Source organism: Primulina huaijiensis, chromosome 14 (genome assembly GCF_012295235.1).
Source record: "Primulina huaijiensis isolate GDHJ02 chromosome 14, ASM1229523v2, whole genome shotgun sequence".
NCBI lineage: Eukaryota > Viridiplantae > Streptophyta > Magnoliopsida > Lamiales > Gesneriaceae > Primulina > Primulina huaijiensis.
Genome location: NC_133319.1, coordinates 14,432,009 through 14,454,762, shown reverse-complemented (window position 1 = coordinate 14,454,762; position 22,754 = coordinate 14,432,009). Strand labels below are relative to the sequence as shown.

General features: G+C 36.4%; 4 protein-coding genes across 5 annotated transcripts in view; 3 read left to right on the top strand and 1 right to left on the bottom strand.

Annotated features, from left to right (window-relative positions):
* Positions 1 to 1,082, top strand: part of LOC140956711 (protein CDI-like) — a 1,396-nt gene extending 314 nt beyond the window's left edge. Inside the window, exon 2 of the mRNA XM_073413565.1 lies at positions 33 to 1,082. Within this exon, the coding sequence (XP_073269666.1) occupies positions 57 to 887 (831 nt within the window). The 5' untranslated portion in view covers positions 33 to 56 and the 3' untranslated portion in view covers positions 888 to 1,082. The remainder of the gene's footprint in view (positions 1 to 32) is intronic.
* A 2,953-nt stretch (positions 1,083 to 4,035) lies between these two features.
* LOC140958129 (D-glycerate 3-kinase, chloroplastic-like) lies at positions 4,036 to 7,685 on the bottom strand. Its single transcript, XM_073415524.1, has 12 exons — positions 7,289 to 7,685; positions 6,020 to 6,351; positions 5,763 to 5,842; positions 5,624 to 5,675; positions 5,507 to 5,548; positions 5,352 to 5,427; positions 5,232 to 5,263; positions 5,089 to 5,157; positions 4,694 to 4,768; positions 4,494 to 4,610; positions 4,374 to 4,424; positions 4,036 to 4,287 (listed from the first exon to the last, which is right to left on the bottom strand). The coding sequence occupies exons 1-12, from the start codon at positions 7,518 to 7,520 to the stop codon at positions 4,144 to 4,146; spliced, it is 1,302 nt and encodes a 433-aa protein (XP_073271625.1). The 5' UTR covers positions 7,521 to 7,685; the 3' UTR covers positions 4,036 to 4,143.
* Positions 7,686 to 9,235: 1,550 nt separating this feature from the next.
* LOC140958004 (uncharacterized) lies at positions 9,236 to 9,625 on the top strand. Its single transcript, XM_073415409.1, has 2 exons — positions 9,236 to 9,334; positions 9,404 to 9,625. The coding sequence occupies exons 1-2, from the start codon at positions 9,236 to 9,238 to the stop codon at positions 9,623 to 9,625; spliced, it is 321 nt and encodes a 106-aa protein (XP_073271510.1).
* Positions 9,626 to 12,867: 3,242 nt separating this feature from the next.
* On the top strand, positions 12,868 to 14,910 carry LOC140956647 (mitochondrial arginine transporter BAC2-like). 2 transcript variants are annotated; one of them, XR_012171499.1, is made up of 3 exons: positions 12,868 to 13,368; positions 13,893 to 14,771; positions 14,808 to 14,910. XR_012171499.1 is itself a non-coding variant. In XM_073413487.1 (2 exons), the coding sequence occupies exons 1-2, from the start codon at positions 13,132 to 13,134 to the stop codon at positions 14,577 to 14,579; spliced, it is 924 nt and encodes a 307-aa protein (XP_073269588.1). In that variant the 5' UTR covers positions 12,868 to 13,131; the 3' UTR covers positions 14,580 to 14,818. The 2 variants fall into 2 exon arrangements, 1 of the variants encoding a protein (XP_073269588.1); XM_073413487.1 differs by having other exon boundaries at positions 13,893 to 14,818.
* The last annotated feature ends 7,844 nt before the right edge of the window (positions 14,911 to 22,754 follow it).

Sequence of the window (22,754 nt, the reverse complement as noted above, 5' to 3'; positions counted from 1 at the left end):
TTTTTTTTTTTTTTTTTTTTGGTCTTTTGTAGATTTCAAGTTCTCGGCTGAGAATTATGTCAGGGTGCACATATCTGCATTCAAATGGTAGCGTAGAGGGGGGAAATTCTGATGTTTTCTTGAAGGATTTGAGCAATGGTAATGCAAATTTTGTAAATGGGATTGAGAAAAATGGAAAGGATTTCAAGGTATTCATAGGATATGATCAAAGGGAGGATCTTGCTTATGAGGTATGCCGCTATTCTTTGTTGAAGAGAGCCTCAATCCCGGTTGAGATTTGTCCCATCAAGCAATCTGAAATGCGGCAAAAGGGTGTTTACTGGCGTGAGAGGGGTAAATTAGAGAGCACGGAGTTTTCATTTTCCAGATTCTTGACCCCATATTTAGCCAATTATCAAGGATGGGCTATGTTTGTGGATTGTGATTTCTTGTACTTGGCTGATATTAAGGAATTATTTGATTTGGTAGATGATAAATACGCTGTGATGTGTGTACAACACGACTATACGCCCAAAGAAACTACAAAAATGGATGGCGCCGTGCAAACTGTGTACCCGAGGAAGAATTGGTCATCCATGGTGTTGTACAATTGTGGTCACCCAAAGAATCGGGTTTTAACGCCAGAAGTGGTGAACAAGGAGAGTGGTGCCTTCCTCCATAGGTTTCAATGGTTGGAGGATGATGAGATTGGGGAGATCTCTTTTGTATGGAATTTCTTGGTGGGGCATAATAGGGTTGTGGAAGGAGACCTGAACACAAGCCCAAAGGCGATACATTATACTCTCGGGGGACCATGGTTCGAGCAATGGAAGGATTGTGAGTTTGGGGATATGTGGTTGAAGGAAATGGAGGAGTATAAGAAGTCTGTTGAGAAGAATGTGGATTAAGCCAACATGTGTGTATGTATCCTAGTCATATTATTTGGTTTTTATCTCGAGGAGTGTTTCTTTACATGTGTTGTTGTCTTAATATTTGATTTGTAATTGTCCCTTCGAGGTTGCGGCGCATGGGATTGTGACATTTTATTTGCTATTGTTAGTATTTGTGGAAATAAGATAGTTCATTGTTTCAGTTGGTTTTAACTCTGTGGTACCGTATATTACTTACTACGGTATTTTTGTACCTCTTGAGTTCAAAAGAATAAAGATCATCAATCACTAGTGTTGGAGCAGATTTCTAGCTTCTTATTTACCATTTGTCTTATGGTTTCCATTATTTTTGCTTTGAATTTACATTTTCTGTTTCAATGTGAGTAGGTCTTAAAAACCGAAAACTTTCAGTCCTTACATCTTACAATTCTCATGGGAACATACTGTCACGACTACGAGAAATGGATCTGGGAAGTTGCACTAGAAAATCTTCAAGCCTCATGTCTCTGCTCTTTTGTGATTTTCTTCCTCGTTTGCGATTGAGGCTCGTTAAAGAGATTTTCTGATCTTTGGAACAATTAAGTATATTGAAAATTAAGTTGCTTTATTGAATGCATTCCAAGGGATATTTATACACGATTTCATCATATTTTGATAAGGAAATAACAAGCTAAAAATCCTAAAAGATAAAACATAGAGGGGAGCTAGCAATTCCGAAGTCTGATCTCTGGATAGTAACTCATGGTCCACCGCCTCGAGTTTAGATGATCCCAGACAGTAAGATAAGAGTCAAAGTGGGGCGCGGCCATATACTACGGTTGATTCCATCCTACATGTAGGGACACTATCCCCATGATAGAATCAATGGCCCAAATTTAGCCACACATACATGGAGTTCACTAATTTTTTTAAAATCATATGTGTGTGAATCTTGTCCATCCAAACCACATGTAGCATCGAAGCTACCATATACTACTTCAAAAGGTGTAATCCGAAGGGAAGATTGGAATCTCTTATTGTAACAAAACTGTCCATTCTAGCCATGACAACCATTTCTCCGGAAGCTCACCAGAAAAACATCTCAAGTACATCTCCATATTGTATATAAATATACATATTTTGAATAAAATCTAAATATAAATTACCAAGGTTTTAATTAAATTTCATTAAAAATTTACCCTACATTGAGCCATTAATAAATATCTATGTTTCAATTTACTATTTAATGTACCTAAATTTTCTTTACTCGTAAATTAACAACTTTTTTTTTAAAAAAAAAGTCATTATATTTGCTCTGTTCACATCAATTAAGTTTTAACCATATGTAAAGTTATTTTCTTTTGGTTGGATCCATTTTTTCCAATGTCATGTTTATTATAATTTATCCATTGTAAGAATAAAGTTGTTGATTATGATTGCACATAAATTTGTCATATTCATCTCAAATTAACTATATTTTAATTCTGAGTTTGTCATATATGCAATCTATGGTGTTTTTTTTAATAGCACCAGCCGGATCAGAACCGGCCCAAAAGTCCAGAATCGATCAGAACCAGTTCGTCCGTATCGGTTTAGAAACCGGGCTTTTTTTAGAAATAAAATATAATTATAAAACTCAAATTCCGGATTCATATTAATTTTTTATTAACTTAATAATTTATATACTTTATTTTTGAACAATTTTAAAAATATTTTACACAAATATATATTTTTGTGTAATTGTAACATTTGGTAACTTATGATGTTCTCATAATAATAACACTAATTATAAACAATAATTTAAATATCATCGCTTAAAATAATAAAATTATCTTTTAAGACCCGTTCGTATGAAATTGAAATTGATGAAAAAATCAACAAACAATATTACTAACTGACAATATTAAAAATTATTATCATAAAATAGTATTACAAAATAAAATTATTTCATATGATATTACAAAATAAAATTATTTCAATAATAATAAAAATATAATAATTACATGTGCTAATGAATTACCCAGGAAAAAAAAAAAACAAAGCTGCTTGATAAAAAAATTAATAAAAATGAAGCAATGCTCCTAAAAACGTAAATTTTATAAAGAAAGGAAGAACGGCTATGGATGGAACTTCCCCATTTTTTTGCATACCAATTGAATGAAGACAAAAACTTGTGTGAGACGATCTCACGGGTCGTATTTGTGAGACGGATCTCTTATTTGAGTCATCCATTAAAAAGTATTACTTTTTATGATAAGAGTATTACTTTATATTGTGAATATGGGTAGGATTGATCCGTCTCACATATTAAGATCTGTGAGACGGTCTAACATGAGACCCACTCTTGAATGAATGAAAGGATTTTATAGCACAAATTCCGGATTGTACTATTTTCATATATTTTCAATATACAACATTTTTATATTATTTTTTAAAAAAGTTCTGGAACCGTCCTAAATCCATTATTAAATGGATTGGGACGGTTTAAAAAACGGTTAAAACAGGTTCGAATTTTTTTTAAAAAAAAACCTAGAAGAAGATGAAATAACCATGGGACCTGTTTTTTTTTGGCATCTCGCGAGGACGGTTAGACGTGTTATGTCCCAGCACTTGTTTTTCATCAAGACGCATTGGAGCGGTAAAAAATAGCCACCTAACGCGCCTGCTCGTGTCCATTTAATTTTTTTAAAAAAAGTTTGGAATTAGTTGGAACCGGTCGATGGATCGGATACCTTGGAACTGCTTTGGACCGGTTCTTACCAATTCTGGTACCTGTGAATCTGGAACCAGAACGGGAACCTCGGAACCGTTAAGCATGCATAGCAATCATTAAACATATATAAAACAAAACAAAGAAGCTAAAACATTAAATTCTTGGAAATTGGATAGAATAGAAGGTCAATATTAGTAGACAGAGAGAATTGCATTCGTTCAACTTTCCTATTACTTTTCATTCAAAAAAAAAAAAAAAAACTTTCCTATTGCTTGGAAAAAGAAAAATGATAATTATTTCAATAGTCAAACATTACTCATTGTACATTCTCTAGAAAAAGAACTGAATCAAATAAAAGATAGAGATCATACTTATAACTCTTAAGTTTTTATTATAATTATTTGTATCACATTAAACAGGCATCACTTAGATTTTTTACTTAATTTTTTTTTTAATTTTTAAACAATTTGTTTGAGATCATATCTGATGTGAGTTACATATATAAAACAAAGATCATATATTTAGTGAGTTACACTAAATATACATAATTACAGGGATCCATTTCACCTGAATGCTTCTGAGTTAATTTCCAAGGATGGGATTTCTGCCTTCATCGATTTCAACGACTAGAATATGGTTCGGATCAGCACCTTTTGGCCCTTCCGAGTATAGGGTAGGAAGATACACCTTGTATGCTGGCAAGTATCTTGAAACAAAGTCCATAACCTGTGTGACAAGGAGGAAAAAATATTTTTATTTCATAGTAAAACTATATAATATGCTAGTTTTGAGGGTAGAGACAGTTTTCCTACCTCTTCATCGGACATCCCTGGCTTTCCATCATTCCTCATGGCGATCTCCGCCTGTGTATCATCCCACCATTGATCACGAAATTTTCTCAAAGCTTAAAAACAAGGGCATGCAAGAATAACCTGCAATCGCCACTGATAAACATAAACGGGGTCGTGAATCTTGATTATTATCCAGGACTTGATGAACTTGTCCCATGCATCGTGGTAAGCTTCTAAGTTTTTGTTAACAATCTCCAGCTGCAAGTTTTAAGTCCAATAGTAATGTCAAGTACCGAGTTCTACAGAGAAGGCAACAAATTTTAAAAGTTGGGTTCTCAAACCTGAGGTTCAACTGATCTCACGACTTCAACTGGAACGGGCTTAAAACCGAGCATCCAACCCTCGAACAACACAACCTATCGACCAAGTAAAAGTATTATGATAATGAGAATGAACTAGAATCAGAAGGCTATAGTTTAATCCAGAACCAAACAAGAGTACAACAATTCAAGAAATTTTAAATTTGAAGCATCAGAATGTGTTTTCATTGTAAACCTCCAATAACATTTTAACTAGTCTTAAAATAAAGGATAGAAAAAACATCTCTCCAATAATAACAAAGGGAACCAAGAACTTTTGCAAATTTAACAATGATTTCAATAGCTTGAATTTGTTGCGTTTTATTGGATACAAAAGTTAAGAGACTTTGGAACTACTACGTTGGATGGCCACCAACCGTTAGAGGGCCCTCCACCTCTGGCCATGTAGCAGGATCAGCTCTGTCACCTCGACCATTAAATGCATGCTGTACATAAATACAAAATTAGTGAATTCACATTCCGGACACAAAGATCGAGAAGTTTGGTCACGGATCTTTACCTTGTCATATTGAGGAATCTTAATCTTTTCACCTGAAAATCAAGTTTTTACACCATGCCAGGAGCCCAGGACAACATGATTAAAACAGTGAAGATGGAAAAAGAAGTAGTTACAACTAGCCTTTGGTCAAACTTCGTAGGGCAGTCAGGGTCTCAACAGACAATTGAAGATCATGGCTTCCAGCATTCCCACGAAACTAAGGCAATATGCAGATTTCTTCATTATTGAGCAACAATTGTAACAGGAAAATCACCAAATTTAGTAGTTAAAACTACCTCAAGGAGTCCATTGCCAGGATTACTTTCCCTTAACTTGGCCTAGAAAGTTATCGGAAACCATCAGATATAAAAATTTATTGGTTTGCACAAGGGTTGGCCACTAATTAATTTTACCTGTTCATTTGCCGTCAGGTAAAAATCATCGATGGATATAGTTGCAGACTTCCTGAGATTAATGAGCCATCTTTTTAGCATCTTTTTTCTAGATTTCAACATGATTTTTCAATAACATTACCATTTTTCTATATTCTACCTCCCATTAAGTTGGAAAAGAAAATCCAGGGCAAAGACAAGTGTGGTTTTTCCACAACCTTGTGGAGCACTGAAACCAATCTGCAGCAAAAATAATGAAACATGAAGGATGTTATATGCCCTCAGAAAATAACAGGAATTGTCTAATTGAAAATACAAATGAGCAAATTTAGTGTTTCTCGCTCCCACCCCTTACCCCAAAGAAAATTACTTAAGGTTCCAGCCCTTAAATATCATCAAGAATAACATTAAATGTACCACTAAAGGTGGGATTTCATCTTGTTTTTTGAACGTAGAACGGTGCTGGGAAATTTCTTGTTCGCACCACAAGAATACAGGTATGTAGTAATGGTATATTCGAACTTTCTGAGGCTCTGTTAAATACATGTCATTTAATTTAAATAATCTACAGAGCTGGGATCCATATAATATCCAATTGTCTATGGATTCTGCAACCTCCTCCGAGGTTACACCAATTTTTTCTAAAAGGGGACCTGCACATATAAATTCAAAGAGCTCCTTCACTGAGGAGACTTCTGCTGGCGTTAAAGGAAACACTGCGTTCAATGGGCCGGGATTTCTTCCACTAGCTGCACAAGAATTAAGAAAATAATGATGCAATAGCACGGTAGCACCAACAGATTCCATGGGTAAAATACATAAAAAAGAGGGGAAGAAAGAACGAGAGAGAGAGAAAGAAATAAAGAAATGATATAAATAATGAATGAATACAACATCATCATCTGTTATGATTACAACCTCATATATCTTTGTACAAAGAGATATGCCCCGCAGTTCATCAATGAAAAGCGTAATAAAACCTAGTTTAACTGAATTATAGGAAGACTAGGAAGTTTAGCTAAGGTAATCTTCAGTAACCAACACAAAATAATTCACCTCTCTAATCCATTGAGACTCATGTCTGACCTGGGATCTAGATTGCGCAAGCTAGTACCGCATTGATTAAAGATTTATCTTCACGACTTCAACCAAAATTATCGCTAAGTTCCAGCAATTACCAGATGCCTCTAATAGAATTTTTCCATCAACCCATTAACTAGAATTGCGAAACAGTGTCAAATCCTTTCAAGTAGCCACCAATTAAAAAGAACTCCCAATCAATAGATCAATGATGCCATTTTTTCTTCTTAATCAGATTAGCTATGACATCAATCCTTGTTTTGGTATTGCTCAATCGCCGCGAAGGCTCATCTCATATTATCGTATATGAGGATCGAGATAACCTACAGACCTATGCAACTATTACCGTATTCTCCCTGTAGGCTACAAGACGGCGGTAGGACAGAGTTGAAAGCCTAGCTTGCCAACCATATAGCGGAAGCTGGGTTCCGGCTCATATTGGTAGTTTCCGCATGATTTGAGTCAAAACTAATCGGCAATTACCACCCCAGCCAAAAAAAAAACTATCGACAGAGTTGTCGTTTTAATGCTTTTTTGAGCGCGATGATATAAAAAAAGGGAAAAAAAAACACATCTCAAAATGATAGCATATCTTTTTCAGATTACCGTATGAATTTGAAAGTCCAAAAACCTTCCCCGAAGGCATGAAATTCAACTTCCGTTGATCCTCAGCCTTAGATACAGCAAAAGCCGACGGAAATGGGCCACATATGGGAAATGTTCTGCAATTATAATTCCAACTGGTGCCATTACTGGCACAACCACTGCAAACGGCGGAGGGTGATGACGTCGCCGGCCAAGTTTTGGTCGACGGGGATAGTATGTTCAAAGCCGCCATTGTAACCACCAGAAAAACGAAGCTTTTATTTGTTGACAGATATATGAACGATCAGCGTCTTCGCGAGCCATCCGATAATGTGGATGTCAAGTGAATATAATAAAGCTCTTCTCGATCGTTTGTGGAGTTTGTGGAAAAACACAAACGAGCCACTTGCCCGCCCTATTTGCGAGAAACTTGTAAATTTTAATTTTAATTTTAATTTTAATTTTAATTTGCAAAACTATCTATAGTAATAATATACTCTATGCCTATTTGATGCTTCGAGAAGGACTTGGTCATCCTCACACTCAAGGTAGGAGAGGGGAAGCTGAGGTGAGACAAGCCCACAGCTTGTCTCGGAAATACCACCCCGGAAAAGCTAGCCTAGTGGATCACGGTGGCTGTTCAGAAGGTCATGGCAGGAAAGATACCCCTGGCAAGAGCAATATGCTAGAGCATGAAGAATCTGAGGATGAATCTCATCCTCGGGACAAGTCCAAAAAGAATGAGGAAAATTTTTAGACGGGATCGAGGCTCTCGTCGTGGTTGAAGAATTAGAAGAATTAAGAAAGAAAGTGAAGAAATTAGAAGTAAAGTTTGGTCTTCCCAGATTTCCCATATCTGGTTAATATGATGTCTCTTCTCTGTCTAGATAGTTAATGAACCCATGCTCATTCCCTACAAATTAGCCAAGATCAGATATTATGATGGAAATATTGACGTGGAGGAGCACCTAGTACGGTTCGAGAATGTGACTATGTTACATTGCTGCGAGGACAACATCAAGTGTAAATCTTTTCTTACCACTCTGAAGAACTCAGCCTAGTGCTAGTTTGAGAAGCTTGAGACCCAGAGAACCCATTCTTTTAAAGACTCCAATAGCATTTTCTTGCACCACTTCAGCAGCAGCAAGAAATATAAAAAGACCACCTTTAGTCTGTTCGAGGTGAAGCAGATCGGCGATGAATCATTATAGGATTATATCTATAGCTTCAATAAAGTTACCCTATAAGTGCCATCCTGCACTCCTAAGATCAAAATTACAGCTTTCACTCAAGGGCTTCGGGAGGGAGTTTCTTCCGGTCTCTAGTGAAAAAGTTGCCCCATAACTTTGAGGATCTAATATCCCGGGCAAAAAAATACATCAATAAAGAAGCCCAAAGGCGGAAGAGAGAAACATTGAACAAGGAGAGATGAGATAGGGGAGGAAGGACAAAGGACCGGGGGTAGAGAGGGAATCCTCTAGGCAGATCTCCTAGTATACATATTTGAAGTTCGGGAGAGATCAGGCCGTACATATGTGTGACAAAGACAGGGCTACCCCAAACCCATCACGACCCTAGGAGCAGCCTCTGATGGCAATAAAATTTTGCGCATATCACTAGGACTGCGCACATGATACCAATGAGTACAAGAGATTGAGGCCGACACATTCTAAATCAGTCTCAACAGAAGTCGGTCCTGTAGCAAAAATGGCTTGGAGACTTTCGTGAGTATCGAAAAATCCAGCTTTCCCCTCAAGTACCAGGGGCTTCCAATCTAGACCGAGAGGCCGAGATGCCCTTCCATGAGGAAAGAGTCCGAGGAAATGAGAACTATGAAGAGTCCCCCATTTTGGTCATGATTAAGATGTTTCAGGTGGATAAACAGATGGAGATTCCAACTGGTTTCGAAAGTCCTAGAGTCGAAGAGAAATCATGGGATTAGATACTGTTACTTGAGGAGAGGGGCCAATGATTAGCTTTGGACCATGGGATACAGAAGGCATCTACGTCCCTCACAATGATGCCCTGGTTATACAGGACAAAGTAACCAACTACGAGGTGAAACAGGTGTTTATAGATTGTGAGAGTTTGGTCTATATTATCTTTCAAGATGCCTTTGGCTAGATTGATTTGCAGGGTTATAAGTTGGAGCTGCTCGAGACATGCCTCTTTGGCTTCGTGGGCCATGCTGTGTATCCTAAAGGAGAAATAATGCTACCCTTGATTGTCAAGGCCGAGGATTTGAGGAGGACTATTATGACAACATTCACAGTGGTCAATGCTTCTTCTTCTTATAACATCATTCTGGAAAGGCAGACCATGAATGCCCTCATGGTCGTAGCCTCAACATATCATTAGAAGATCAAATTCCCAGTGGAGAAAAGAGTAAGAGAAGTCTGACGAGGCCAGTCTTCCTCTCATAAATGTTATGCTGAGATGGTCCAAGTACAAAATAAGAGGACGAGAAGAGAAGGAGACCAAGAAGAGAATATGTGCATTCAATCAGAGAGGTACATGCAGTGATGGAAAAAAAAAACAAGAAGAGGTGGAGATAATTCCCGGGATGCTTGGAAGAACAACCAATATGTCCCGGGACCTCGAGTTCGCTGTCCAGGCAGAATTGCTGGCCTGCTTAAAAAAGAACGTTGATATCTTCACATGATCATCTGCATAGTTAGTAGGGATCCTGACCCATGTAGCTGAGCACAAACTAAACATCATTTCGAGTTCTCGACCCGTAAAACAGAAGAAAGGGTATTTTGGACCCTAAAAGGATAAAGTTATAGCAGAACATGTCCAAGAATTTTTGGAAGCCCGACATATCCGAGAAGCCCAATTATCTACATGACTCTTGAATGTGGTCCTGGTCTGGAAAATAGAGAATGTGTGTAGACTTCAGGGGCCTAAATAAAACTTGCCTGAAGGATTGCTATCCTTTACCTGGAATTGATCAGTTGGTTGATTCTAACTTGGGGTGTGAGCTCATGTGCTTCATGGGTGCTTATTAGAGATATTATCAAATATCTGTAGCCCGGAAGATCAGGATAAAATTAGCTTCATTAGCTCAGGTGGCTGATTTTGTTATGTGGTATGTCCTTCGGTTAGAAAAATGCAGGGGGCCCACTTACCATAGGTTGATGGATAAGATTTTGGAAAGGCGGGCAAGAATAAACATCGAGGTGTGCACAGATGATATCTTGATCAATTCTCGAAAAGATCTGGTTTATTCCTGGATCTTGAGGAGACATTCTCAACTCTTAGAGAACATGGGGTTAAATTGAACCTGAAAAAGTGTACCTTCGGGGTGAAGAGTGAGAAGTTTCTTGGTTCATCGTGATAGAGAGGGAGATCGAGGTCAACCCGAAAAAAGTTAAAGCCATTCTGGAGATGGTCTCTCTTAAATATATTCAGAATGTCCAGCGGCTTACATGGATGATTGTTGCCCTATCCAAAATCATTTACAGGTCGGCACATCTTAGTTATCTTTTCTTTCAGATGTTGAGGAAGTCCCAAAAGTTCGGATGTTATGATAAGTGCGAGCAAGATTTCGGATATTTGAAATGCCACCTGGCCAGTCTGCAAGTCTTGATAATGTCCGAACATGGGGAAAAATTGTGGGTGTATCTCTCTGCAACTAAGGACGTTGTTAGCTTAGGATTGGTCTGGGAGGAAGGATCTGACCAAAAACATGTCTACCATGTTAGCCATGCCCTCAAGGGACCCGAGTTGAGGTATACTGAAGTGGAAAAAGTGACCTTGGTTATTGCGATTCGAAAGTTGAGGCCCTATTTCAGGACAACTTGTGGATGACTCCTCTGCTTGAATACATCTTGACCCACACAGTTACCCGTGGAAATTGTCCAATCTCAGAAGATCGAAAGGCAAGCCTATCGATTTGTGGTACTAAATTGAGCCTCATACAGGCGATCATACCAAGGCCCAATGTTTAAATGAATGACTGAGGAAGAGGCCAATATGTACTCAAAGCAATTCATGAGAGATGCTGTGGAAATCATGTCGGGGCCGTGATGTTATCTCAAAAAACATTGTTGGCAGGATTTTGGTGTCCTAATATGAACTCGGAATCCATACAGGTGGTGCGACCATGTGAAGGGTGCCGGCAGCATGGGAACTACCTATAGTATGTCAGTTTGGATTACCAAGAAAGCTGATGCCTGACCCATAAGAAATTTCTACTGGTGGTAGTTGTGAATTATTTCTCTAAGTGGATAGAGGCTGAACCCCTATCTAAAATCACTGGAGGAAAAAGTACTAAAGTTCTTGTTGAAAAAATAGTATGTCAGTTTGGACTACCAAGGAAGCTGATGCTGGACAATAACCGAAAGTTTCTGAGACACAAGATGATAGCCTAGTGTAATGAGATGAAGAATGCACAATATTTTACCTCGATTTCCTATCCACAAGCTCATGCACAGAGTGAAGTCACCAATTGTACCATATTACTAAACAAAAGATCCGTATCATAACTACATTTTATCTTTAAAACAAGCAATTTATTCAACATATCCTTGCTTTTATGTTAAAGCAAAATACAATAAATGTTTACTCGAAATATTATTTAAATATAATTATATTTTATGAACATTTTTACAGTACATCTGTCCAAAGTGCGACAAAATTTTATGGTGAATGTGCATGATATATCTTCAAACAAAGATAGTTACAATTTAAGTTGATTTCATTTATTATTTTAATATTTTATTTGTTTTTTTAATAACTAAATAATAAATAAATGAAATCCAAGAATTCTCCATAATGTTCGAGACAGGCTTTTTGGTATGATACCTTCCGACCACAAGATGGACAAACTAGAGGAAATTCTATATCTGCTTCAATTTAATCTCGAAAGTATTGATTTTTTTTCGAAAGTATTGATTTTTTTTAAATGTTTGTATGACGTAATANTTTTTAGAATTATATTGAAATTAAGATTTTTTTTTCCTTCTTGATGAGTGGTAATTTCACTTGCTCGCGTTGGATAGTTAGTTGTTACCATGATTACGGCAATCATTTTAGGTTGTGGTCGGATATAAATTTGGATTTTAATTCATTAACATAAATTTATATGAAAAATTTTAGAAACATGAAATCAAATCTATTATTTTTAATTTTTTAATATTTTTTTATCAGGGATAATTTGTTACGACTGAGTTTGGAACCCAGTATCTCATCCCGAATTTACGACTTTGGTGTCAGATGTAATATAAGCTATTGATAATTTTTAATGTTTTTCTTATTGTGAAAAAGGAGAACTCCGCATCTTATATATTTTGGATGCTCAGTGAATAAATGTTGTAATTAACGCAATAATCTGAAACTATGTAAACTAAGTAAATCAGATAAGACAAAATTTTTACGACAAATTCTATTTAGGATATGTTAGTAGAAAGATTCGATCTCATGATCATATCGTCGATCAATTCACGACATTTTTAATTATATTTAAGTACTAGAGATGTTGGTTAGTGATTGTCATTTTCAGCCTAATTTTTTTCAAAAATCAATTTAAAAACAAAATTAATAAAGGAAAAAACCAATTTAATGTGATACATAAAGAAGGAAACAAAAGACGGCAGTGTCCCATCCCCATCATCATTCGTGTGTGTGTAGTCCACGGAATCGCAAGAATCCGAAGCAAAAACGAATCCGTTTGCCTCAATTAAAAGTTTGTATATTCAGTCCTATTTTTCACCAAAACCCTTTAGTTTTTCATTGATTCGTGAGTGAAAAAATCTACTAATAGTACCTATGTCCGCTGGATTTCTGGGAAAAAAGGCAGAGAAAATTGGCTGTAAATTGATTGCATTTATTTGCATTGGAATTATTGAGTGGGTGGTGAATAGATGGATTTTTGGCCGGAGTTTCTTGCGAGCAGTTGGGGTAGAGAATTTGTGGCAGGCGGGTTTGGCGGCACCGCCGGTGTTATCACGGGCTATCCGCTGGATACGCTGAGAATTCTGCAGCAGCAATCGGGTAAATCTGGGTCTGCTTTCAGCATTCTCCGCCGTGTGGTCGGGACGGAAGGCCCCTCCGCTCTTTACCGGGGAATGGCGGCTCCGTTTGCTTCTGTCACCTTCCAGGTTCTTGTTCTCGTTGTGTGATTGGGATTGAATAAATCATGAATTTCCACCTTTTCAACGTTCCGTATCAGATTTGTTAACGTGGTTCATGGAATCTGGTCACCTACTGTTCAATTTTTACTGTGCTATGTAGGCGTACTTTAGGCCCTTTTATGCTGGGAAAAGATCTCCAAAGGTTTGATCTCTACATCAATAGATGGGGACTCACCGGGCGTGCGACTTTTCAGCTTAGGGTCGTCAAATTTTGACTAAGTTTTCAAATTGTTTTCTCACTCGAGGACGCGTTTGTGACCATTGGTTTCGAACTGAGATTTCGTCCCAAACTTGTTATCCTTCATCAACTCAGATGTCACATTTCAGTCACAACTTAATAAATATTTGATAAACTTGCAATTCAAAAAATTAATCTTATACTTAATTAACTCGAGACTTCTAATTAAATGCATGAAAATGTTAGTATATCTTTTGCGTTTGGGGCTAATTTACGCTCGAAATTTACCATGTCACTTCCCTTGCTAATGCAGAATGCCATCGCTTTCCAGACATATGCCATTCTATCTCGGGTATTCGACTCAAACATCGTGGCAGATGATCCACCCTCATACAGAGCAGTTGCTCTCGGAGGAATCGGCACCGGAGCTATGCAAAGCCTGCTTCTCAGCCCTGTCGAGCTAATAAAAATACGTCTACAACTGCAGCAGCAAACCAAAGAAAGAACCAGCCGATCGAGCATCCAAAAGGGTCCAGTAGACGTCGCCAAATTCATATTCGGAACGGAAGGTTGGAGAGGAATGTACCGCGGTTTAACCATCACTGTTCTCCGAGATGCACCAGCCCACGGTGTGTACTTTTGGACATACGAGTATATGAGAGAACAACTCCATCCAGGATGCCGGAAGAACGGGCAAGAAACATTTGGAACCATGCTTCTGGCAGGTGGTCTTGCAGGAGTGGCTAGTTGGATCGGTTCTTACCCTTTAGATGTAATCAAAACAAAAATTCAATCACAGTCGTTGCCTTTGAGGTATTCGGGGATTTTCGATTGCTTTACGAGAATTGTGAGAGATGAAGGGTATAATGTGCTCTGGAGAGGTTTAGGCACTGCAGTTACTAGAGCATTTATTGTGAATGGAACCATTTTTACTGCATATGAGGTAGCTCTCAGGTGCTTGTTTCATGACAATGGTACTCCAACTGAGAACGTGGTATAGGACGAAACGCTCATGAGAAACCGACAAGTTTACGGCAATCTTGCAAAGATAAAATGACATGAATCGCTGCACCAGTGAACTAAAGGGAAGAAAACAAGCACTTGAAGGCAAGAGACTGATGCATTTCTTGATTTCTAGTCTTTACATACAATCGGCATACCAGCATGGGATTTGTTGTACATAAGTATGAAAGTTTCTCCAAATTATGAGTAAAAAGAATAACTAAAGTTTGATTTCTACATTGTAAGATGAATAGCTTGCTAAATAGAACTGAATCTCATGTGTGTTCGGAGTGGTAGACGCTTGGTGACAGGTATCAATTTTGCAAGTCTTAATGTGTCATTTTCAGTTCATTGGTGCATGATTTTATTAGCGAGATTTAATTATTTCATGGTGTCGAATTAGTTTAGCATAACGTAAAAGAGTGCTAATAAATTATAGAGTTTTGTAAAAAGCACAAGAAAATCGTTGAAATTAATTATTTCAATCAACCAAAGGGCCGATGAACTGAAAATCTCAACAAATTCGTCAAACATTTGATTTCAAAAACTCCTTTGAATTTATTTTCATATCATCAAATTCTCTTTTCCCTGGAACTTTTATTCTAGGATGTTAAATTCACTTCATCTATAATTTCGTTAAAATTTTAGCTAAGAAATTATTTCTGTAAGTATAAAATTTGTGTGACAGTCCATGTGGGATGATTTCTCGTACTCGTACGTGATATTATAACTTGACTTGTACACTTAAGATCTATTCGAACATAAATGTTTATGTAATTACGGATTTTACAGTGTAAGAGAAACTCGATCATGTTTTTTGAGCCGATGTCGATAACTGTTAAATCACAATTTTATTCTTTGTTATTTTATTTAGCTCTATTTAATATTCTCAAAGTTACTATACTTTTACATTGCAGATTCATCTCCAGTGTATGCTACGATCTACCGAGGACTGTTAAACCACGGACGACAAGGACTTTACCATCTATAGAGACGCGTCAAAGCAAGAAATCGAAGTATAATCATTCAAGAGGGAAGTATGATTGCATATGCGTCAATACAATTAAAGTTGTGCGAGTAGAATTACCTTACACACGATCTTGAGTTAAAAACAATATTGTACTCCCAAAATATTTGGAGGTATTAACTGTACGAGGCTAAATGTGAAGTCTTCACTAACTACCAGAGTCTCAAATATTTTTTCACTTAAAAAGAATTGATTAATTGTACGAGGCTAAATGTGAAGTCTTCATTAACCACCAGAAGTCTCAAATATTTTTTCACTCGAAAAGAATTGAATATGAGACAAATAAGATGGATAGTGAAACGTCCACTACTCGTTTTGCTTTAAAAGTACTATTTTTTGTAAAACCCTTACTATTTCGGCCAAACCCTTACACAATTACATAAAATATTTTGACACAATTTTCTTAATAAAAAACCTCCAACTAATATTTGAAAAATCAAGGAAATAGTTTAAACATAAAACCAAATATAAAAAGCAATATTTTGAAAAGTATAGCCCCTACTAACACCTCTCAAAAACCTCTCAAAACGTAAATAAAAAGATGTAAAGTCTTTAACGTAAATCATAAACATAAATCGTAAGTGCGGAAAAATAGAAGCGCTGGTCATCGGGTAATGTGCACCTTCAGTCCAGTTAGGTCAACCATCAAGACCTCCATTAACATCATTATCATAACCAACTGTATCAATCACACCTAGTGAGTCTAAAGACTCAATACACCATAATCTTGATAACAAATAATACGTATACATATCACATGCAACAGTGAAAATACTTGTACTTAAAATAACATTTTCATGATCGTGAGAAGCATAAACATTTTCATATTATCATAAACATATCCATATCATTCATCATTTTATCATAAACATTTCTTTTTTATCATAAGCATATATGTTTTCCTTTTTTTGAATTTGGATCGTTAATTGTGACTTTTCTTTTCCTCATAAGGTCGATGGATCCATCTACATGTAACCATAGTACTGGGCGACGGGGACATCATCGACACTCTCACCCGTCAATTGAGCCTTGGCCTATCCTCATCATATGGAAATACGATCGTCGAGCTTCCTCTGGGGTCTTTTCCCATAAATGGGCTCCTTCTGGGGCCTTTTACCTCACGACATCCTCATTCATATCATCATAATAGTCACAATTACTTTCCCTCCTTAAATGTTTCACGTTTCCATCACTTTATAAAAATCAGGCATTTAATATCAATTTTCTTTTAAAAACAAGCATGCGACATTTCTTTTAACTTTATCGTTTCATCATAAATTTCATAAATAATCATAAAATCCCATAAACATTTAAAATAAATATTTTTAGCATATAAAAACGCATTCAGAGCACTGTCATGACGTTTACTAATTTTTGGGTGTAAAATTATCGTTTTACCCCTAGACGTAAAAATCCTCGAATTTGACTTTTTCTTAATACCATTGACTCTAACATGTCTCAAATAATTATTTAAGCTTAAATTAATTTTTTCCATGATTTTATTTAGCTTAAATGCTAGGTTTTTTAATTAATCCTTAATTATTCGTTTTTAATGATATAAAATTCTTAAATTCAAAACTTAGACTTTTTATATTAATTTAGCCCTCGTGAACCACGACTCGACCTACATGAGCAATGTTTCGATTTTATTTTTAAAAAGAAAACCCTAACCTTTGAACCAAGCCATCCTAGAGCCTTCTCGTTATTTTCTCGAGCCATGCTGAACCAACTTCGAGCCACACCTCCTATGGAACCACTGGACCCTTAGCACCCTTAGGAACCAACCCAAGCCCCAACACCGAACCACACAAGCAGATGCATGAAGTGGCCGAGACTCCTTTCGTGCGTGGACTCCAAGTTTGTGTGCCTAGGACTCTAGCCATCGACCCAGCCCTTGAACCAACCTCTTTTGCACCCACCTAGGACCCTAAGGAGTCACCCTAGCCTAGCCCTGAGCCCCCTGGCCGAGACCCTTAGCCCTGCAAGTCTGCGCAACCATTGCATGCTGCGTGCTTTCTCTCGGGTGGCTAGGACTCCTCCCTAGCCCTTGACTAGAGCCCTAGCATGGCTAGGACTCTCCCTGACTCATACCTGGTCCTAGCCCAGCCTTGGTCCCAGCCGAACCCAAGCCAAGCAACCAAGCCCCAAACCGAGACCCTATGATCACACATGACACCCGATGGTTCCAGCTTCTGTTATGTGCGTGTGCAGCGTGATTGGTGTTACTTAGGACTCTTTAAAACATGTATAAACCACCCTTAAACCTTTCTTAATCATGGCAGCCCCTTAGGATCATGTTAAACATAATTTAGGATCAACATACATGATTTAAAAACCATCATTGATGCAAAAACTAAAATATAACCAAGTGTCCTTTATTTTTCATGCAAAAATTGTTCAAGAAATTACTATTGTGTGATAGATGAGTAGATTGGAAGAATATAGCGTGCCTTTGCATTTTTAACGTACGAATAACCGTTGACGATTGAAGAACGACGACGAGGAGGACCTTGGCTTGAAGAACTTGATGCTTTTCCCTTCAATAAGAGGTGTGTGCCATGGGTAGTGTTTGAGAGAAAAGTTTGGTGTGTGATAGGAGAGTGGGCGTGGGGTTTGGTAGGGTTATGGGGTAGGTTTTAGTTTTAAACACTTAATTAATCCACTAACAAAGCTTAGGTCCATTAACAAACTTAATTAGGTCCAATTAGCCCAATTGAAATATTAAAAATTATTTTGAGTAGAAAAGTTTGTGAATTTATTAGTCGCGTTGTCAACACGTTCGTATTTTTGTTGAAAAACCAACACAATAAAATTTACGTTCCGGCGTATAAAATCACCTCAAAATCCGTTATTTTCAAAAATATGAAAAAGCATCAATCATATTTTAAATAATTAAAAACAATTAGTTAATAAAAACATTTTCCATTTTTCAGCCCTCGGTCTCCGTTCTTCGATCGCAACTCGAATAACCTTTAAAATTTCATTTTAATGCATATAAGTAAAAAAAAAAAAAATTAAAACATCATATAAACATGTCACATAATCAACTTAGCAATTAACATCCATTAATTAATCATTTTTCATATTCCCTAGATTTGCATGCAGTTGGATTACGTCGTCTTAATTTTGGACCTTACAGATAGAGCTTTTAAAAGATTATGACCTGATAATTAACTATCGCCCATTCGTTATGACGATGTATCCGAACCATGTATTTGAAACGAAACCCTAGGTTGTTCAAGAGAATCTTAAGGAGAACCAACAATATGAAGGAATTCCCATTTGCATTGTTGACACCATGGATCATGTTTTGAGGTGAAGGTCTATACCATACGTCAAGGTCCAATGGTCTAACCGTACGGAGCGTGAAGCTACATGGGAACTAAAAGAAGACATGCACAAGAGATACCCTTATATTTTCGAGCATCAAGAAGAATCAAGTTTCGAGGACTAAAGTTATTATAAGAAATGAGGAATGTGAGAACCAAAATTTCAGCGACCATGAGAAGATAGCAATTTCGGCAATTTCAAAATTCAGCAAACCATTCCAATATTCAGCTCCGATTTCAAATTTGTAATTGATGCATTAACTTGAAATCATGGCAGATAAATGGCAATAAATCAGAGGATGAAAACCTGATTTTTCTCTATAAATAACACCAAAATTTATGAGTTAGTGTTACACAAAATATGCAACAGATAACCTAAATTACGAAGCAATAGACAACCTAACTTTTGAGCAACATTTCAGTAGCGAGGAAAAAACCATTTTAAAGCATCAGCCGAAATGATTTAGCAATTTAAGGGTAAACGAGCTTCCGGTTTTAACTCGTGTTGTATGATTCAAAACTAACAAGCATATATATTATATGTTTAAAGTGAAATTCTTGAAATCTGTATATCTAAAGCGCTGAAATTATGAACAAATTATAGGAATATGTATTTTGAACATACATTGTTATTGATTCTTGCCTCGCCCAAAGATTAAAATATGAAAGACTAATATCAGTTAGACTTGGACTTCATAACATGTTCAATGCACAAGTTTGATACCCGTTATATCCTGAAAATCTATATATATTAATGTTATATTGCGAATTCTGTTGAAAAAAATGATTTAAAGGTTGGAATATTTTTTTGTTTACTGAGTGACGATCGTATCATCACCTGTTCAAAACCACTCTTAGATAAAAATGAAGAGGAAATCAAGGAAGATGAGCAAATCCAGTTCTGAGGATGATAAAAGAGAGTTGAATAATTTAGTAGTTCAATTTTTATTATATTAATCTGTTGCGTTTGTTAAACATTTCATTGTCTTTGTTGTATACTTTTTTTTTTTTTTTTTTACATTTTCGTCACAGTAAAACAATAGTTAAATTTGTATCAAACGATGTAATTTCGAATTTATGATTGAGTAGTCTGGTTTTGAAATTTATACTTCTGATACTTATTATTTTTGAATGTGTAATTTTATAGCAATAGTTATAAAACAATAGTTAGTTCATTGATGCATCATTTTATTATATTAAGTCTGAATTTCATTCATTTACGTTTTTAGTTCATTGATGCATCATTTTATTATATTAAGTCTGAATTTCATTCATTTACTTTATTATTTATGCATATATGTCATTTCTCACTTGTGTTAGTTGCTTTGTAGAAAATTGTTTTTTTAAAAAAAGATGAAATTTTGGTGGTGCAGTCCGAACTAGACATAAAATGGTGCGCTAGGTGGTACAATTTGACTGCTCTGGCATGAAATGATGAAAACCGAGTTCGAGCACATAGCATCTTGCGCTAGGGCAGCCAAAAAATTACCGCCCCAGCACGAGATGGACATAAAGAAAAGAAATAGTTAGTCGCACGAGGGCGGTCAAAATTATCACCCGAGCGCGACATGAGTATGGAAAAATCTGAGCAGATCTTTTAGGCAAGGACATTAAGAGTTTTTGGGACTCTAAATTTATTGGATATAAAAAGAGAAGACCTAGAAGACGAAATTCATCATCACACGCAGGAGAGTAGCAACCACATTAAGAGAAATGACTCGAGTTCAAGGAGGCATGAAAGGAAGACAAGATTTCACGCAACGTTTTCTCGTTTTTCATTTTCTTTTAATATTTTTGTTGCATTAACATTATTTTATTATTGTTTTTTATATTTACGACGATGAATTTTAGTAGCTAAACTTTTAATTTTGTTAGTATTTAGGGTCTCCTATCCCAAAACATTGAGTTACGATAATTTAATCTTCCACTTTTGATTAATGCTTGATTTTTTTATTGATTTTATTTAAGTTGTTGAAGTTTAGCTAACTTTTTCAATATTTGAGATTGTTATTGAATTCGAAAGAAAATTTCACAATATAAATGAGCAACATAATCAGCGGATTTACAATTTACATAGAAAAATTAAATTGGATACATGTTGATAGTGATAGCCTAATTAGTCGAAAGCTAAGGGATTCCATGGCACATTCTTGCAATAGCCTATAATAAATAATTTGAGAGATTTAATTATTCCATGGTGTCGAATTATTTTAGCAAACTTGAAATAACGTGTTAATAAAATAGAGAATTTCATCAAAAGCCCAAGAAAATCGCCGAAATTAATTATTTGAATCAACCAAGGGGTAAGTGAACTGAAAATCCCAACAAATTCGTCAAACTTTTTATTTAAAAAACTCCTTTGAATTTATTTTTATTCAATTGAATTCTCTTCTCATTGGAACTTTTTATTTTAGGATGTGGAATTCATTCCATGAAGTTAAAATTTAGCAAAGGAATTTTTTTTATGAAAGCATAAATGTTTGTGACAGTCCCTTCAAGACAATTCTTGTACTTGTACGTGATATTATAATTTGACTTGTGCACTTACGAGTTATCTGAGCATAAATGTTGTTTTAATTGCGTGAGAAAAGCTCGATTACTTGACAATTATTTTGATGGTCCTATCTATATATGATCTGGTGATCATAAGTGGCTCACATACATTTGTTAATGTGATGTAAAACATTGGTCCACATATTGTTCTGCATGCTAGCCCTTCTATGTCTTTGCTTCGTGCTAATGCCCTAAAGTTTGCGCTGAAAATATATATGTAATTTATTTACAATCTTTCGAGAAGCATGGATATTATCTTGATGATAAGTTCAAGAAGATGAAATGGAGTCAGAAAGGATTATCAATTATCCACAACCCTTGGATGAAGCATAGCCTCACCTGATAAATAGTTAGATTTAATTGGATGATGTGATAATATTTCGTATATACTCTCTCTTATGAATCACGAGCATTCATGCATTAATTGCATTCATGTGGGGTATTGTTGGATAATTTTGATGCTTAATGAATGAAAAATAAGCAAATTAATCAATGTGTTTGATTGGAAAAATTCGAAACGAAGAACGAAGCTTAATGAACGAATATTAAGTTCGGTGGTTCTGAACTAAACTCAAAACGAGTTTATCGAATGTTGAAAGAACTTCAAACGAGTTGTAGCGCCCTTACCCGAGCCACTACTAAACAGACTAATAAGCATGCAACATTAAAACTTAATAACAACGATTAAACAGCGGAAACCAAATAACTTAATCATCTTACAACCCAAACAAAACAGAACAAACAACAACAGTCTTAAACATTAATACAACCATATCGAAAACATAATTCTAAACAATAAAACGATAAACCACACATAAAACCTCCACTGGATCACCACCGAAAACCCAACTGCTTTAGCCACTGCCCTGGTCGTCCGCACCGTCCAACCTAATACCTGCCCCGTGGAATGGGGTGCCCAAGATGAAAACAAGGACGTGAGCGACAATAGCCCAATACGAGAATGTACGAGTAAACAAACTGATATGATGCATGCGAAATGCAATAAGCTCGGATATCAAGGATCAAGTCAAGAATCTCATGCTCAGTCTAGAGGCGCCTGAGTGTGTAGTCTCTGATCTGCCCTAGGCATATTTTGGCTCCCACACTCATCATCAAGACGTGGACCTACAATGTCCAGGTCAGCAGAGCCCGCGGGTCTCGTCGGACACTGTAGCTCTCGATGCCCCATCGTCCAGAATACAGAATAGGGCTGAGCGGCCCCAACAAACGAGGTATATCTCAAAAGATATCAGGCTCAACATGA

What these genes read in the sequence shown, in the direction of transcription:
- LOC140958129 (XM_073415524.1), bottom strand. Translation starts at nt 7,520, where the DNA reads ATGGCGGCTTTGAACATACTATCCCCGTCGACCAAAACTTGGCCGGCG. An exon ending in ACCTGACGGCAAATGAACAG is followed by an intron (nt 5,549 to 5,623) that starts GTAAAATTAATT and finishes ATAACTTTCTAG; the next exon opens with GCCAAGTTAAGGGAAAGTAA. An exon ending in CAGGGATGTCCGATGAAGAG is followed by an intron (nt 4,288 to 4,373) that starts GTAGGAAAACTG and finishes CTTGTCACACAG; the next exon opens with GTTATGGACTTTGTTTCAAG.
- LOC140958004 (XM_073415409.1), top strand. Translation starts at nt 9,236, where the DNA reads ATGATTAGCTTTGGACCATGGGATACAGAAGGCATCTACGTCCCTCAC. An exon ending in CCAACTACGAGGTGAAACAG is followed by an intron (nt 9,335 to 9,403) that starts GTGTTTATAGAT and finishes ATTGATTTGCAG; the next exon opens with GGTTATAAGTTGGAGCTGCT.
- LOC140956647 (XM_073413487.1), top strand. Translation starts at nt 13,132, where the DNA reads ATGGATTTTTGGCCGGAGTTTCTTGCGAGCAGTTGGGGTAGAGAATTT. An exon ending in TTGCTTCTGTCACCTTCCAG is followed by an intron (nt 13,369 to 13,892) that starts GTTCTTGTTCTC and finishes TTGCTAATGCAG; the next exon opens with AATGCCATCGCTTTCCAGAC.